Source organism: Zalophus californianus, chromosome 11 (genome assembly GCF_009762305.2).
Source record: "Zalophus californianus isolate mZalCal1 chromosome 11, mZalCal1.pri.v2, whole genome shotgun sequence".
NCBI lineage: Eukaryota > Metazoa > Chordata > Mammalia > Carnivora > Otariidae > Zalophus > Zalophus californianus.
Window position 1 is genome coordinate 61,029,119 of NC_045605.1, and position 15,388 is coordinate 61,044,506.

General features: G+C 42.5%; 3 protein-coding genes across 3 annotated transcripts; all 3 read right to left on the reverse strand.

Annotated features, from left to right (window-relative positions):
* Window positions 1-34: 34 nt before the first annotated feature.
* Window positions 35-1,702, reverse strand: LOC113914336 (hemoglobin subunit beta). Its single transcript, XM_027579486.1, has 3 exons — window positions 1,512-1,702; window positions 1,160-1,382; window positions 35-290 (listed from the first exon to the last, which is right to left on the reverse strand). Exons 1-3 carry the CDS (start codon window positions 1,601-1,603, stop codon window positions 162-164), a joined length of 444 nt encoding a protein of 147 aa, XP_027435287.1. The 5' UTR covers window positions 1,604-1,702; the 3' UTR covers window positions 35-161.
* A 3,826-nt stretch (window positions 1,703-5,528) lies between these two features.
* Window positions 5,529-7,003, reverse strand: LOC113914335 (hemoglobin subunit epsilon-2). The gene is made up of 3 exons (XM_027579485.1): window positions 6,844-7,003; window positions 6,510-6,732; window positions 5,529-5,657 (listed from the first exon to the last, which is right to left on the reverse strand). Exons 1-3 carry the CDS (start codon window positions 6,933-6,935, stop codon window positions 5,529-5,531), a joined length of 444 nt encoding a protein of 147 aa, XP_027435286.1. The 5' UTR covers window positions 6,936-7,003.
* Window positions 7,004-12,779: 5,776 nt separating this feature from the next.
* HBE1 (hemoglobin subunit epsilon 1) lies at window positions 12,780-14,195 on the reverse strand. The gene is made up of 3 exons (XM_027579484.1): window positions 14,104-14,195; window positions 13,758-13,980; window positions 12,780-12,908 (listed from the first exon to the last, which is right to left on the reverse strand). The coding sequence occupies exons 1-3, from the start codon at window positions 14,193-14,195 to the stop codon at window positions 12,780-12,782; spliced, it is 444 nt and encodes a 147-aa protein (XP_027435285.1).
* Window positions 14,196-15,388: the final 1,193 nt, after the last annotated feature.

Here is a 15,388-nt window from a genome sequence, read left to right on the forward strand (position 1 = left end):
CAAAAAAACAAAATAAGTGAAATGAATCAGGAAGTTGAGCTGAAGGTTCTTTATTAGGCAGAAACCATACCCTTGATGGTGGACATTATTTCCCCCAGTTCAGAAGATAGAATTTAGGGAAACAGGGTCTTCCAGTGGTCACCAGGAAACAGGCCAGGATCTCAATGGTACTTGTGAGCCAGGGCATTGGCCACACCAGCCACCACCTTCTGATAGGCAGCCTGCACCTGAGGGGTGAATTCTTTGCCAAAGTGGTGAGCCAGCACACACACCAGCACGTTGCCCAGGAGCTGTGGGGAAGACATAGATAGATATGTATACATGATTAAGACAGAAATCAAGCTGGGCTTCTGAGAAACTGAGCCAACAATCATTTCTTTTTTTTCTGCCCACACTCCAGCCCAAACTGATCTTCAGGTTATCTCCATCAGCATAAATCAGTAAATATATATGTATGTATACTGTACATTTTTATTATATATATATATATACACTTAATTAATTAGTATGATGCTGGGCCGTCTTTTAGCAACTATTGCTGCCCTACTTCTACTTCTGGTCTATCATCCTCAGATATTTCCTTTCCTTTCCTTTCCATTGAGTCTTGACTATAAAAATGCAATTTTTCTTTTTTTAATTTGAATTCAATTTAGCCAACATATAATAAAGACATCATTGGTTTTTGAAGTAATTTCCAATGATTCATGAGTTGCATATAACACCCTATGCTCATCACATCACACGCCCAATTATTCTATAATTTTGAGGTGATTTGTAGTCTCTGGAGTGAGAACTCTTTGAAGAGCCCTTATAATCTTCATATGGAGAGACGGAAAGACTTTTCCAAGCACAGAAGGAGAAGATGAGAGCTAGTGTGCATAATTTGGGTATCGAGTAGAGGAAAAAGTTGGGGGGGGAGAGAGGGGCAAAAGATAAGTAATTAAGTGAAGGGCTTGATAAAAAAAAAAAAGAGGTTGTGAGAAAGGAAACAATGTGGAATACCGAAAGAAAACATATGAAATTATGTAAATTTTGAAAAGCATTCAGTGATGGTATATACTAAAGTAAAAAGGAAGGTGGGGGGAGAACAGGTAGGGAAAAGAATCAGAGTGAAAGACTAAAAAGTGAAAAGAAAAAACGGAGCATATCCCAGACTCACCTTGAAGTTCTCGGGATCCACGTGCAGCTTGTCACAGTGCAGCTCACTGAGCTTAGCAAAGGTGCCCTTGAGGTTGTCCAGATTCTTCAGGCCATCACTAAAGGAATTCAGCACCTTCTTGCCATGGGCCTTGACCTTGGGGTTGCCCATAACAGCATCAGGAGAGGACAGGTCCCCAAAGGAGTCAAAGAACCTCTGAGTCCAGGGGTAGACAACCAGCAGCCTGAGGGGTGAGAACAGCACAGAGGACAGGGGCGTCAGAGCTTGTCAGAAACCCAGGGGACTGAGCCATCTCCACCTGCCCAGCTTCCTTTCACTCTCCGTAAGCCTGCCTTGCCACCTGGATACCAACCTGCCCAGGGCTTCACCACCAACTTCATCCACGTTCACCTTGCCCCACAGGGTGGTGACGGCAGCCTTCTCGTCAGCAGTCAGATGCACCATGGTGTCTGTTTGTGGTTGCTAGTGAACACGGTTGTGTCAGAAGCAAGTATAAGCAGCAGCTGGCCCTGCTCTTCCTTTTATGCCCAGCCCTAATCTTGCCCTCCCCGGGGCTGTCAGTAGATTGGCCCAAGGACACAGCAGAAGCTTATTGGTTTGTGCGAATGTAGGTTGCATCCCCATTCCTCAGTTCCCTTCAGTTGCCCTGAGGGTGGCGTTCTAGGTGTTGTGTGTCTTGACTCAGAATCTGTGCTTTCTCCCTCCCCAATTCATCCCCTTCAGCAGCGGCTTCCATAAAGATACTACCACTCTCATTCGTGTGCAAATGCTGTAGTCTGATATTGTGGAATGTTTCTCAGAGTTTAACTCATCTTGTTCTTTCACTTCATAGATAAGAAAACTAAGGCCTAGAGAACAGAAATGTTACCAAGTTGACTCTATGTGGTACTTCTCTTTGTCTCTAGAGATATTTGTAAGTGGTTGGAATGAATAAATGCTTTACCATACTTTTAACTTGCTTTCTTTCTCCTTCTTTGGATAAATACTTCTCGTAACAAAACTCTTTCTTTCCATTCTTTCACTGAAATAAATGTCCATTTGAAGAATGAAAGTAATGAATATTGTTTGTCTACCAGCTACTAACATAGATCTGGGGACCATGGATTTAATGGAAACAATGAGAGATAAAGAAAAAAATATCAGAAACCTATAACATGATTTGAAACTATGATATGACTAAAGAAAGAATGTGGAGGATTTGCAATGAAGATTTACCTTATTCAACCAGTCCGACAGGGTTTCTGGGAAAATGCAGGTGCAGAAATTTCCAGCTGTGTCCTCAGGTAAAAAGTAGAGTTAGATCTAGAAATGAAGATTCAAAGGGAATTTTAGTCTTTTCTGAATTCAAAATAATATTACATTGACCCACCGATACATACCCTCTAGTACAGCTAGATGGAAGGAGGGAAGGAGGGAGGGAGGGTGAGAGAGATCAACCAACAGAAAGGAAGAGACTGGAATGGGATGGATGTCAGAAGGCAAAGAATATAAAGAAGAGGAGGAGACAGATAAGCAATTTCAAAATTTAGCAAGGATGTAGATCAACAAAACTCTCAGGCTTTGCTGGTGACAGTGTAAAATGGTATAACTACTTTAGGAAATATTTGGTAGTAGCTACTACAGCAGAATATATGCAAAACCTATGAGCTGGCAATTATTCTTCCAGAAATGCAGAAATGCATGCTTATGCGAGTCCAAAGGCTGTAACATCAGTATGCATGATGATCCCAAACTGCTAGCCACTTAAATGTTCCTCATTCAGGGGAATAGATAAATCATGATAATAGAGAAAGAACAAAATATTACACAATAATGAAAAGAGTCAACTACTGCTTCGCTTGCAGAAATACAGATGAATTGTACAACATAACGTCAATTAAAAGTAACCAGAGGTGTTCCTGGGTGGCTCATTCAGTTAAGTGTCCAACTCCCGGTTTCGGCTCAGCTCATGATGGCTGTGAGATCTAGCTCCATGGTGGGCTCTGTGCTGAGCATGGAGCCTCCTTGGGATTCTCTCTCTCCCTCCCCCCACCCCCTCTTGCCGCTGGCCCACCTGCATGCACAGGCACTCTCTTTCACCCTCTCTAAAAATAAAAAAATAAGATAAAGCAACTAGAGACAATGATTCAATGTATATAATTTATATGCAGAAAATAGGACAATGTCACAAGGGGAAGTGTTATATGATAGGAAGTTGCTAAGGAGCCATGGGTGATCTTAAAACTATGTTACAGATTATCTGTCTTTAACCTGAAAGCCAAGAAAAACTATTGAAAACTTCAAGGATGTGGGTGACATGATTTGATTTGTATTTTTTTTTAAAAAATTATTCTGGCTTCCATATATAAATGGGTTTAAGGGGTAAAATAAATGAAAGACAAATAGGATGATATTATAGTTGGGGGGGGCGGTAAAAATGCCATCTCTATTTCAGGCTCAAGCAATGAATGATGCGTTAGTCCCTAGATGGGGAACAGATTAGCAGGAATAGATTAGGAAAGAGTTGGAGGTTTTTTGTTTTTTGTTTTTTGTTTTTTGATGCACTCTTGAGCAATCAGATATGGACCATCAAACAAATAGTTAGATATATGGGTCTGGAGCTCATAAAGAATACAATCAGGTCAAGAAAACAAAATGGAACAGGGCACAAAGGAACAGATCAGAGTGTATTGTATAAACTGTTACCACTACCTTCTCAATAATGACAGCCAAAGCACTTTACAGAGATCTCCTTAAAACCTTGGAACCTACTTGCGAGGTTGGAATGTTTATTCCATTTTACAAAGAAATTCATGCTGGAAAATGTTAACCAAACTTTTCAAGGTGATGGGGCTGGATTTAATCTTTTACTGCTAATCTGAAAGCCCTGGCTTTTCAGTTCTATGCCGGGGACTTGGGTACAGAATTTGAAGTAATGGCTACAAAAGCGGATGTGCTCAATTGCCAGCTCCAAACAAAAGACTTCTAGGCATTTTCTGTCCTGAGAATAGACTTTCCTCTTTTCATTCACCAGACAGGAAACCCAGCTGTCATTGGTGACTTCACCACTCTCTACTGCACTTCATTCCAAGTCCTGTGGGATCTTGGCCACAACGGCCCCTTACTTGAGTTGTTCTTAGTTTCATTGCTTCTGTGAAGTTCAGTCCTTTGCCCTCATTATAATCACAGCACATTCCTGTGGCTAGATCCAAGTTAGACCCTGCCTTGTTAGTTCTATACCCACACATGGATCCGTTTGCCTAAAATTCCCTATTCACCATGTTACTTTTGTGTGCAAGAAATTTCACTGGTACTTTGCTTATAATAATAGCTTCTTTTCCGGGCAGTAGTGTCCCTAATTCTGTATCACTGCACTGCCTTGCTTTTTTTTTTTTTTTTAGGTTTTATTTATTTATCTGTCAGAGAGAGAGAGAGCACAAGCAGAGGAAGGGGCAGGCAGAGGGAGAAGCAGGCTCCCCACTGAGCAAGGAGCTGATGCAGGACTTGATCTCAGGACCCTGGGATCCTGACCTGAGCCAAAGGCAGATGCTTAACCGACTGAGCCACCCAGGCGTCCCGACTGCACTGTTTTTAAGGGGCCAGTTTCTCTTCTGCCACTTAGACCCGGCATGCTAATTCCTAAATCTGTCATTTTCCCACATAAATGGCCTTTTATCTTCACTGAAGGCTTAATGAAATCGGAAATATGTTACAGGTCACAGAGCTAGCAGATAAGGTACAGTTTCAAACCAAGGCAGTTAGTTCTCATGCTTTAGGGATAGTTCCTCCATTAATACCAATGAAAACACCAGGGAAAGTTTAAAGCATGGTCCTTGCTTGGGTCTCTTGGAAGTTCCATCTCTACTATATCACAGCTGATAAAAACATGTTTTTTTATATTGTTTAGTATAAGTGAAATATAGCATCAAAAAGCTCTGAGATTATAAAAATAGCAGCCTAGACAGGTCCCCTCCTTGGAGTTCTAACGTGCCCCTACTCACTCTATCAACAATCTTCTTGCATTTCTCAAGAGTACCTCCATCTGCTCCCTTCTTCTGAAGACACTATTCAGTTCCAGAGTCTATTTTCCCTTCCTAGAAGCAACTGAAGCCCCTTGAAGCCTCTCTTATCTTGCAGAATCTTATGAGTCTCTTCTCTAACCTCCCCAAATAACCCCCTTCCCTAAAGAAGTGCTTTCTTTTAGCTGAATCAGCATAAAAGATAAAGACAGAGAGAGAAGACAAGGATATTCATTACCGAGCACAATTTTTATTTTATTTTTATCATATAGCAGTTGGGTCTGGAAGCAGGGCACTGTGCCCGTCTTCAGGAGATGGACTCTAGGAACTCAGGTCCCTCTGGTAAACCCCGACGCAGTTGGACCGGCACCTCAGTGGTACTTGTGGGCCAGAGCATTCGCCACAGCAGTTGTCAGCTTCTGCCAAGCCGCCTGCATGTGGGGGGTAAACTCCTTGCTGAAGTGGGTTGCCAAGACAATCGATATCATGTTGCCTAGAAGCTGGGGAAAGAGTAGGAGAAAAAGAAAAGAGAGCAGTGAACAGAAAGTTTCAAGCTGGCCGCATCAATTTTCTTCCTAATAAGAGAGTGAGCAACTTTCAGGGCCATGTTCCCACAAAAACGTGCCATAACATGCTGGACATTGGCATCAGTGTGACTCCCAGCCCTGTACCTCCCATTGTGTTCTAACCTTCTCTCATTTGCCCTGTCAACTTCTAAGCCCAAAACGTTGCCATGGATGGCTTCTCTTTTCTAGAGACTCCGTCTTTTTTAAAAGTAGGATTATAGGACTGTAAGGGGCCTTAATATGTATAGTTTAAGTCCCCAGATAACACATTCACTCAAATTGTCTGTACACTCACATGACAAAGAATCTTGAGCCATGTATACAAGAGCATTTCCTCACTACTAAGGGGGGGGGAGTCAAATTGTCCATTGAAAAGATTGCTCTTATATTGTCTTGCTTAGACCTGGTTCTAAACTCAAGAATCATACAGAAATGTATGCATCATTTTTAGAGAAAATTTCAGTTACCAAAAGTAAGATGTTCTTGCTATAATTGTATTCTCCCAGCCAAAAACACTTAACTCAGTTCTGGCCAGTGTTCTTCACACACGTATTTTTTCAGAAACGTAAGACAGCTAGTGGCCTCCTCTGGTCATAGTAATTACCCTACTTGGTCTTATCTATGACCTTTGGAACAACCGAACTACCAAAAGCAAGCCCTTCCTTGAAATATAATGTCCCAAAAAATGCTTTTATGGGATCAGACTTAACTACCTGTGTTTTCTAACATATCCACACTGCAAATATCTAGGATGAAAGACAACGCACAGGCATGCCCAGAACTCACCTTGAAGTTCTCGGGATCCACATGCAGCTTGTCACAGTGCAGCTCACTCAGCTCAGCAAAGGTGTCCTTGAGGTCATCCATATGTTTAACAGCATTTCCAAAGGAGCTCAGCACCTTCTTGCCATGGGCCTTGACCTTGGGGTTGCCCATTATTGCAGACTCAGAGGACAAGTTGCCAAAACTGTCAAAGAACCTCTGGGTCCATGGATAAACAACCAGGAGCCTATGGGATGATCACAGTCACAGATGAGATAGGAAATCAAAGTAGGTAAGAAAACTGACCAATACCCCTTTAGGAATACTTTCTGCCTTTCTGCCCCCCTCCAGTACCTACCTTCCCAGGACCTCGCCTCCAACCAACTCTACGTTCACCTTGGCCCACAGGCTAACAACAGCAACCTTCTCCTCAGCAGTAAAATGCACCATGGTGTCTGGGAGCTTACTGGTGACCAGTAATGTGCCAGAAGCTAGTCTGTGTTGCTACTTCTCTATGTGGCCTTTTATTCCTCATTTCTAGTTTCCAGGCCCTCGCTTCTCCCAATGAAATGAGACCATTGGTCAAGGGTAAGCTGTCACCACCAGGGGTGGGGTTTGGACAAGGGAGGGTCAGCAGGATGGACATCTGGGTCTCTGATAGCGTTCGGTGGCTCTATCAGGGGGATTCTGCTGTCCTTTCCCCACCGTCTACTAGGCATTTCCTATCTCAAGCTCCCCACCCCATTATCCTTGAGGTGAACTTGTAGGCTGACCATGAGGCATGACTAGAATTAAGAGGGGTAAGAATTAGAGATCTCTTGGGCAATGTGTCACGTGTTTACAAGATATCATTCAGTTGTTCTCCTTGCGTATAAAAGAAACCACAGTTTTTCTTGGTCACCATTTTTTCTAAAACTTAGACGGGGCTTATACTTTTATAGTTCCTGTAAGAAGAAAAGACTCCAATCCCTAGCATCAGTTCAGAAACAGGACAGGTAAAAACTGGATAATTAAGAGAACTAGTATTACACGATTGTGGTTGAGTTCTATTAAAATATAGGTACTTGTTTGAGTACATTTTTTCACTCTGACTACATAGCAGTGTCTCTGGCCAATACCATGTATCTAATCATTTGTGTCAGAAAATGCACAATTGAGTACTGGGGAAAAATTGCATGTTCAATGGAGAGAATATGAGACTCTGTGGCAATAGTGATTGATTAAGGCAGTTGTCTTTGGCATTTGCTGGATCCACACTCCCTTGTTGTGCTTAACTATTCCTCATATCTAATGAGGCAGAGGCAATCTTCACTGACAGTATTCCACACACTACTGTCCCTGTCACCTAAGGTATTTTGGTCTCATGCATCTCAAACAAGCATTTATTGTTCTAAACAAGGCACACTTCCGGAGAGAAAGGGAATGACTTATTTTATTTTATTTTTTTCTTCTCCGAGTTTATTTCTCCCACATTTTGAGCTCCAGGAAGCTGGTTTGTTTGTTTCTCCCTGAGACCAGTCTCACTAAAAAAAAAAATCATCATCATCATCATCATCTCCATGTGTATTTACAAAGGTACTCTAAAATTTAAAGAATTCAACTCAATATATTGGTGTTGAATTTCTGCCATTAGAAAAGAAATCATTTGAGATAGTGAGAACTTTTATCAATTCATCTTGGAAAAAAACTTATATTTAAAATGTGGATTGTTCTGCCATACTATGCTTGGCAGTTTACTGTGGTGCCAAGTTTTTCTTATTAGCTCCACCTGTGGCATTCATAAAGCATTAATTGAATTGCAGCATTTGAGGAATGTCTTTGAAAAATATCTTTTTAAAAGTAGCAAAATGATCAAGAGAATAAAATGTAGAAAAACAAAACAAAATAAAATGTGGATAAGAATTGCTAAGGTGCCAGTAGCTAGTTTACCATGACAAACTTGATGATCAGTGAGCTCTCAGTCCCAAGTTGTGACGATGGGAATACTTTGGTACGGAGATATTAAAAAAAAAAAAAAAAATAAAGTGTGAATCAATCCCAAAAAGGCTTTTTCAAGAGAAGTCAATGAAATGAAAGAAAAGCGAGGAAACTCTGACCACAGCCAGAAATCCCAGCTCCCCTCAGCCGTGGGCGAGGTCTGAGGGAAGGGCTCAGCGTCCCCGCTCTCTGATGGCCCTGGTGCTTGTCTCCCCGGTGCGTACACACTGCAACCCCTCAGACTCAGGGACATTTGCAACTCTGAATGTTGGCAAACAGCCTCCCATCTTCCCAGCAAACCAGATGGTGATTCTGGCCATTACTTCTAACTCTTGCTTTTCTCTCATCTTCTCTAGACAATTACTTTCCAAGACTTTTTGATTTCTCTCCATGGCTGTTCCACACTTTCACTTGACTTCCATGCTCACTGTTCCCACTGTTGTCTGGAAGCTTATCACATCAATGTTAGCTCATTGAAATGGTCATCTAACAGTTTTACAGTCATTCGTCACATATTTAAAATATCTGGGCACCTGGGTGGCTCAGTCAATTGAGCATCTGCCTTCAGCTCAGGTCCTGATCTCAGGGTCCTGGGATAGAGTCCCGAGTTGGGCTCCCTGCTCAGCAGGGAGTGTGCTTTTCCCTCTCCCGCTGCCCCTCCTCCTGGGCTCATGCTCTCTCTCTCTCTCTCTCTCCCCCCCCTCTCAAATAAATAAATAAAATCTAAAAATAAAAAAGTAAAAAAAATAAAAAGCAAATATCTACTGAAGCCAATCATGCCATCCATCGTTCTAAAAACTGGGAATCTTGGAAAAACAAAACAGTGTATATAGTGTCATCAAGCTCCCATTCTAGGGGGCAGAGGAGACTGACACTAATAATTAAATCAATGAAGAAGAGAATTTCAGATGGGTGTTATATAACAAGAAAAAAAATGCATCTGATGACATAGTAGCAAGTGACTAGAGAAAAATAATACGAGGGTAGAGGTCCTAAAGGAAGTTACATTTGAAGAGGGACTTTAATGACAAGATGGAGCCAGGCGTAAGTTGTTTGGCAAAACAAGTTCCCAGAAGCAGGCAAGGGCAGGTGCAAAACTCAGAGGCTGGAGAGAAAAGGAAAAAGAAAGAAAGAAAAAAGCAAACTTGACATTTCGTTTAGAGAAAGGCGTTATAAGGTCTGCGAGAGAGATGTTAAGAGAAGAGTAGGAGGGAGCAGAGTTGGAGAGATCGGCCAGGGCACATGAAGGTAGAGTGGGTATTTTACCCTAAGGCATGGGAAACCAGTAGAGATTTGTAAAAGTGGCATCCGTATGATCGCTAATCTACTCAGCACCCACAGCTGCGCTAATCTTCTGTCTTGTTTATTACATTACAGCCTTGCCTATAACCCCAAATTAACTTCCAGCCCAACAAAAATTCCTGTGATCTATCCTCCCCAACTACTCTGTGCAATTTCTTTCCTTTTCCTTGTGACTTAGCAGAGCTCATCTGCTGCACTGAGCTGCCTTCTTCCCCACCTAAATCCCCTCCTCTCTGAGCACTTCACAGGGCTGTCCCTTCTCTGAAATCTGCCCCAGGTACATGGTCTCTCCTGATGGGATGTAAGCAATGTACCATTCCTCAGTAGCTCTGACCACTTAAACCACAAAGTTCTTCCGTAAAGCCCAAGGCCAGTTCTTTGGAGTTGATTTCAAAGAGTCATCCGCTGCTCAGACTTCCAAACCCTCCCATCCTTAATCTATCCTCACAAGGGCTTGTGACAAACCAGCTGCTTTTAGAAAACACTTCTTTCTTATCAGGAGAATGGAATTATAGTCCTTGCCTGGACCTTGCCCTTTTAAGACCTGGGTTAATTTTCCTCTGAAGAATCCCCACACTGAAACTTGACCGCCATCCAGAGCCTTGGTCTTCACTGGAGTCTTCACTCAGGCCCATATAATTGTCTGGTTCAGAGTAGTTCTTGTCCCATGACACCAGTCCTCTCTCATCAGAGCCCCTCCGCATATCTTCAGCTTTAACCTGAAGAGCCCCCAAGTGTATGTTCTTCCCAGGTGTATGTCCCAGGCATACATTCCTTTCATTGCCCTGTTTTTTTTTTCTTGCCAAAATCTTTACTTCGTACAAAAATTGAATGGGGAAATTGCGCATGCACACACATACACACACACATACACACACTCACACTTACAGTTCAACCTATAATTCCTATAATTCCTTGCATACATATTAACTATTTCTTGAGTCAGTTTGAGCGTTCTAGAGACTTCTTCAATGACATGATTGCCATGAGACTGGTTATGTTCATTTCCAGCTCCAAAGTAAGGGACATCTAGGCATTTTTTCTTTGTCAGTAGGTGTCCTTCTTTCTTATTCACCAGACAGGAAACTGGCTATAATCTATGACTTCCCCACCATCTGTCAATTATTTTTCAAGTCCTGCTGAATCTTTGCCCTAATCGTCCTTTTCCCAATCACTTCTTCAAAATCACACCAAGCTGCTATGGCCACACCCAAGTCTATCCTCCTTCTCTGATCAGGTATGCACCCACATACGTATCAATTTTCTTAAACCTTCTATTCATATTCAGTCTCCTGAACAGTAATTTTAACTGGTTCCCTGCATATAAAATAACACTAACTCCCTTCTCTTCATCACCTGGTCTCTCCAACTGCTTTCCAAAATGACTAAACCACACCTCTGTTTTTTTAAATTTAACTTTATTATGTTATGTTAATCATCATATGTTTCATCATTAGTTTTTGATGTGGTGTTCCATGATTCATTGTTTGCGTATAACACCCAGTGCTCCATGCAGAACGTGCCCTCTTGAATACCCATCACCAGGCTAACCCATCCCCCCACCCCCCTCCCCTCTAGAACCCTCAGTTTGTTTCTCAGAGTCCATAGTCTCTCATGGTTCGTCTCCCCCTCCGATTTCCCCCCCTTCATTTTTCCTTTCCTGCTATCTTCTTTTTTTTTTTTTTAACATATAACGTATTATTTGCTTCAGGAGTACAGATCTGTGATTCATCAGTCTTGCACACTTCACAGCGCTCACCATAGCACCTACCCTCCCCAATGTCTATCACACAGCCACCCCGTCCCTCCCACCCCCCACCGCTCCAGCAAACCTCAGTTTGTTTCCTGTCACCCCTCTGTTTTTAAAAAACCCATCCCCAGAGGGACTCTGCTCTTCATGTGAAATCTGATACTCTATTTCTTTCCCCTCTTCCCTCTTCCACCCATCCATCCTAGTACCCCAGCTAGCACGCAATTCACATCTCAAGGTCCCCGCGACCCACCCAGCCTGCAAGGACCTAAAGACTGATGCTGAAGCATGGATTAAAACTGTAAAAAGAAAGAATTGTAAGTGTCCTAGGCATTGAGTGAGGAGTTATGACAAGGTACCAGCCTGTTCTTCAGCCGGCCTTTATAGGGAAGAAGCCACGGCCCTTCTTGGTTCTCAGTTCTCTTAAGATTGTACTATGTATTGAATCTAAATTAAAAAATAAATTTTAAAATCTAAAAAAAAGATGACGTTGGGCACACGATTTAGTATTTCTTAAAATAATAATAATACCTCTAGCCAACATCATAAGGAAGCAAAACAGGTAAATTAGGGGAGGATTAGATGTTCTTCCAGTGTTTTGTTTTGTTTTTTTTTTTTGCTAAAGGGATGACATTTATTCCTTTTTCAAATGTTACAGTAAAACCAGGTGGAAGAGAATGGTTTTAGAAGTTAGAAAAAAAAAAAGTACAATGTCCAATTCAGCCTCACAAGATATATGCTAAGTTAGCTGATTCAATAGGTACATTAAAGCAAACTGAAAAAGTCTGCTTGGGACTCTGGCCTAGACCTTAGATCCCTGCTAAGGTTTTAAAGCTAAGACATGTACCACACATCTATCTTGTTTTTTCTGAGGCACTGCTTAACACCTCCTTCCTTCCCCTCTACAGTAACTTTTTGCCACACTGCCCTGTAAATCCCTGCCCACTTAACTAACACTTTCCCCCACCCAGAAAACTTCTTCCCCATTCTATCATCCACCAAGATCCTCTAGAATCCTCCCATAATGTCTGTCTTCCCAAAGGAGCTCTGATTTTTTTCCAAGTCTCCTCCCACCCCTCAGCCAATGAAACTTTTCTCCTTTAACACAAGAGTGAAAGATGGAGAAGACACAATATTAATTTCTGATTATTGAATAGAATGAACTTTATTAAACAGAAACTGCTCTCAAGGCCAAACCCAAATCCCCATGTGCAGAAGGAGGACACTGGGGACACAGAAGGGTACTGCTGAACTGGAAAGAGGACTCAGTGGTACTTGTGGGCCAGAGCAGTGGCAACACCAGCCACCAGCTTCTGCCAAGCGGCCTGCACACTGGGGGTGAATTCCTTGCCAAAATGAGAAGCCAGAATGATCACCAATACGTTGCCCAGGAGCTGTTAGGTGAAAGATAAAATGACAAATAAGCATGTTGAGTAGAAGTTCTCAAAAAGAATTGCAGAAAAAGTGGCTCAATACCTATACTCCCTGCCAAGTCCACACTTAAACTGCTCCGAGGTGTGTGCCTGCAAAAAGCTTCGATAAGCTAGTCCCTAAATTCAATATAATGAGTGAGCTCTCCATTCAACTGCCTGCCTCCCTATGTCCCATCCTCTCTCCCAAGCCACCATTTTTATTTGCATCTCTCCCTCCCTCTCTTATCTACCAACTGGTTAATTCCTGTAATAATGGGATTTTAGGGCTGCATGGGTGCCCAGAGTGAGTTTATTTAAAGTCTCCAATCGGTGCAGGAACAAGCCTCCCTTTGGTAACAATACTGACAGGTAATTTAATATATTTTAGAGAACTTGTTGTATATTTCTTTGAGACAGTCTGTCTAAATATTTTTCCCCCAAATCTCTCCCTAAACTTTAGTCAACAGAACCCACATAAAATAGACTTTTCACCTTCCTTGAGACAGAACTTTATCTACCAAACCCCAAATTCCATTCCTCCTTGAACAAGTCTGCTATTCTCTGATGTCATTCTCTAGGATGAACACATCCAGTTCTGACAAAAGTTCTTGAAAACTTTTAAGCAAACTCTGGTTGCTAATAGCCCTTTACTGTCACTAGTCCTGAATCAAGGTGGTCCTGGTTATGCACAAGGGAGATGTGTCCTTCTAACACCAAGTTCGACCCATGATTTCCGAAATTTTTGTTAGTCTTTCCAATCAAAGTCTCAACTTCCATTATTATCTCAAAGTGAAAAGTAATAAAAGAGCACATGAACATTTCCTGACTCACCCTGAAGTTTTCAGGATCCACGTGCAGCTTGTCACAGTGCAGCTCACTCAGCTTGGCAAAGGCGCCCTTGAGATTGTCCATGTTCTTAATAGCATCTCCAAAGGAAGTCAGCACCTTCTTGCCATGGGCCTTGACCTTGGGGTTACCCATGATGGCAGAGGCAGAGGACAGGTTGCCGAAGTTGTCAAAGAACCTCTGGGTCCAGGGGTAAACCACCAGGAGCCTACGTGATGGAACCATAGCAGATGGGAAATCAGAGACTTTCAAAAATCTTGAGGAATTTCCTGGTCAATTGGCCAGATTCATATTCACCACTCTTTCCCATGCCTTGAAACCCAGTGCCTACCTGCCCAGGGCCTCGCCTCCAGCCTCTTCCACATTCACTTTGCCCCATAGGCTAGTGACAGCAGTCTTCTCCTCAGCACTAAAATGCACCATGATGTCAGGTCTGGGAGCTTACAGGTGATCAGAGAGAGAAGTAGGTATGTGTTGCTGCTGGAAGCTCTCACCTTTTATTCCTTACTGCTGACCTTCTGGTCCCTTGTTCCTCCTAGTTCTTTGAAGTCATTGGTCAAGGCTGAGCTGTGTCCCTCAGGGGTGGAGTCAGGTCAGGAAAGGGTCAGCAATGAAGAATGTGTGGGGAACTTGTGATAATGTGTATTGGTTCCTGAGACAGCCTTCCTTTGTTGGCTCCTCCTCTGTCCTCAACACAATTTACCATTCATTCTCCCTTTCACCCTCTTCTCTCCCCAGGTGATCCTCCAAGATGACATCCATCTCTCCCTTTCTTCTTCTCCAAGAAAAACCTGTAGAAAGGAGCTAAGCCCAAGATAGGGCAAGAGTTTCAGTCAAAACAGTTTTAATACTTGAGTTAAAGATGGTGACAGGGACAAGAACAGAGTCAAAAAGAAAAAAGTACAGTTGTTGACACAGAATCTCAGTGAGTTTTAACTCACTTGAGGAGCGGATTATAACCAAGCCTCTGGTTCTTAGTTTTCCAAAGGAGACAAAACACATACGTGGTTATTTCAGGAAGCTGAACAGAGTAACAAGGGATCCAAGGGATCCAATAGGACTAAGTCAATCCCAAAGTACAATACCTGAGGGTAATTTCATAAAAAGGACAGAAAGAATAAACTTATGTCCTGTGCTTCCCTGGAGCCCTCTCTCTGTCCGTTTCTCTGTGACTTCAGGGGAAATTGGCTACCTTGGGGAGATTTCCCTGAGCTCTTTTCTTGATTTTCTGCCCCACTAATACTTTTTTAATCAGTGAGACAGCTGAGGACTCTGCAATTATTTAAAACCAGGACTTGTGGGGCACTTGGGTGGCTCAGTCATTAAGTGTCTGCCTTCGGCTCAGGTCATGATCCCACGGTCCTGGAATCGAGCCCCGCATCGGGCTCCCTACTCCGAGGGAAGCCTGCTTCTCCCTCTCCTGCTCCCCCTGCTTGTGTTCCCTCTCTCTCTGTGTCTCTCTCTCTGTCAAATAAATAAATAAAATCTTTAAAAAATAAAAATAAAACCAGGACTTGTGATCAAGCTGAGGAATAGATGAACTGGCAGGTAATTAGGCTAGAGGTTGGAGTACGTTCAATGTTTGTTGCAGCCATAGGTGCCAGAGGCTTCAAATG

Bases quoted from the DNA above. Each gene is read 5' to 3' on its own strand.
- HBE1 (XM_027579484.1), bottom strand. From the start codon at position 14,195: ATGGTGCATTTTAGTGCTGAGGAGAAGACTGCTGTCACTAGCCTATGG. The intron at 13,981-14,103 runs GTAGGCACTGGG...TCCATCACGTAG, and splicing joins GGAGGCGAGGCCCTGGGCAG to GCTCCTGGTGGTTTACCCCT. The intron at 12,909-13,757 runs GTGAGTCAGGAA...TTCACCTAACAG, and splicing joins TGGATCCTGAAAACTTCAGG to CTCCTGGGCAACGTATTGGT.
- LOC113914336 (XM_027579486.1), bottom strand. From the start codon at position 1,603: ATGGTGCATCTGACTGCTGACGAGAAGGCTGCCGTCACCACCCTGTGG. The intron at 1,383-1,511 runs GTTGGTATCCAG...CTCACCCCTCAG, and splicing joins GGTGGTGAAGCCCTGGGCAG to GCTGCTGGTTGTCTACCCCT. The intron at 291-1,159 runs GTGAGTCTGGGA...TCTTCCCCACAG, and splicing joins TGGATCCCGAGAACTTCAAG to CTCCTGGGCAACGTGCTGGT.
- LOC113914335 (XM_027579485.1), bottom strand. From the start codon at position 6,935: ATGGTGCATTTTACTGCTGAGGAGAAGGTTGCTGTTGTTAGCCTGTGG. The intron at 6,733-6,843 runs GTAGGTACTGGA...ATCATCCCATAG, and splicing joins GGAGGCGAGGTCCTGGGAAG to GCTCCTGGTTGTTTATCCAT. The intron at 5,658-6,509 runs GTGAGTTCTGGG...CTCTTTCCCCAG, and splicing joins TGGATCCCGAGAACTTCAAG to CTTCTAGGCAACATGATATC.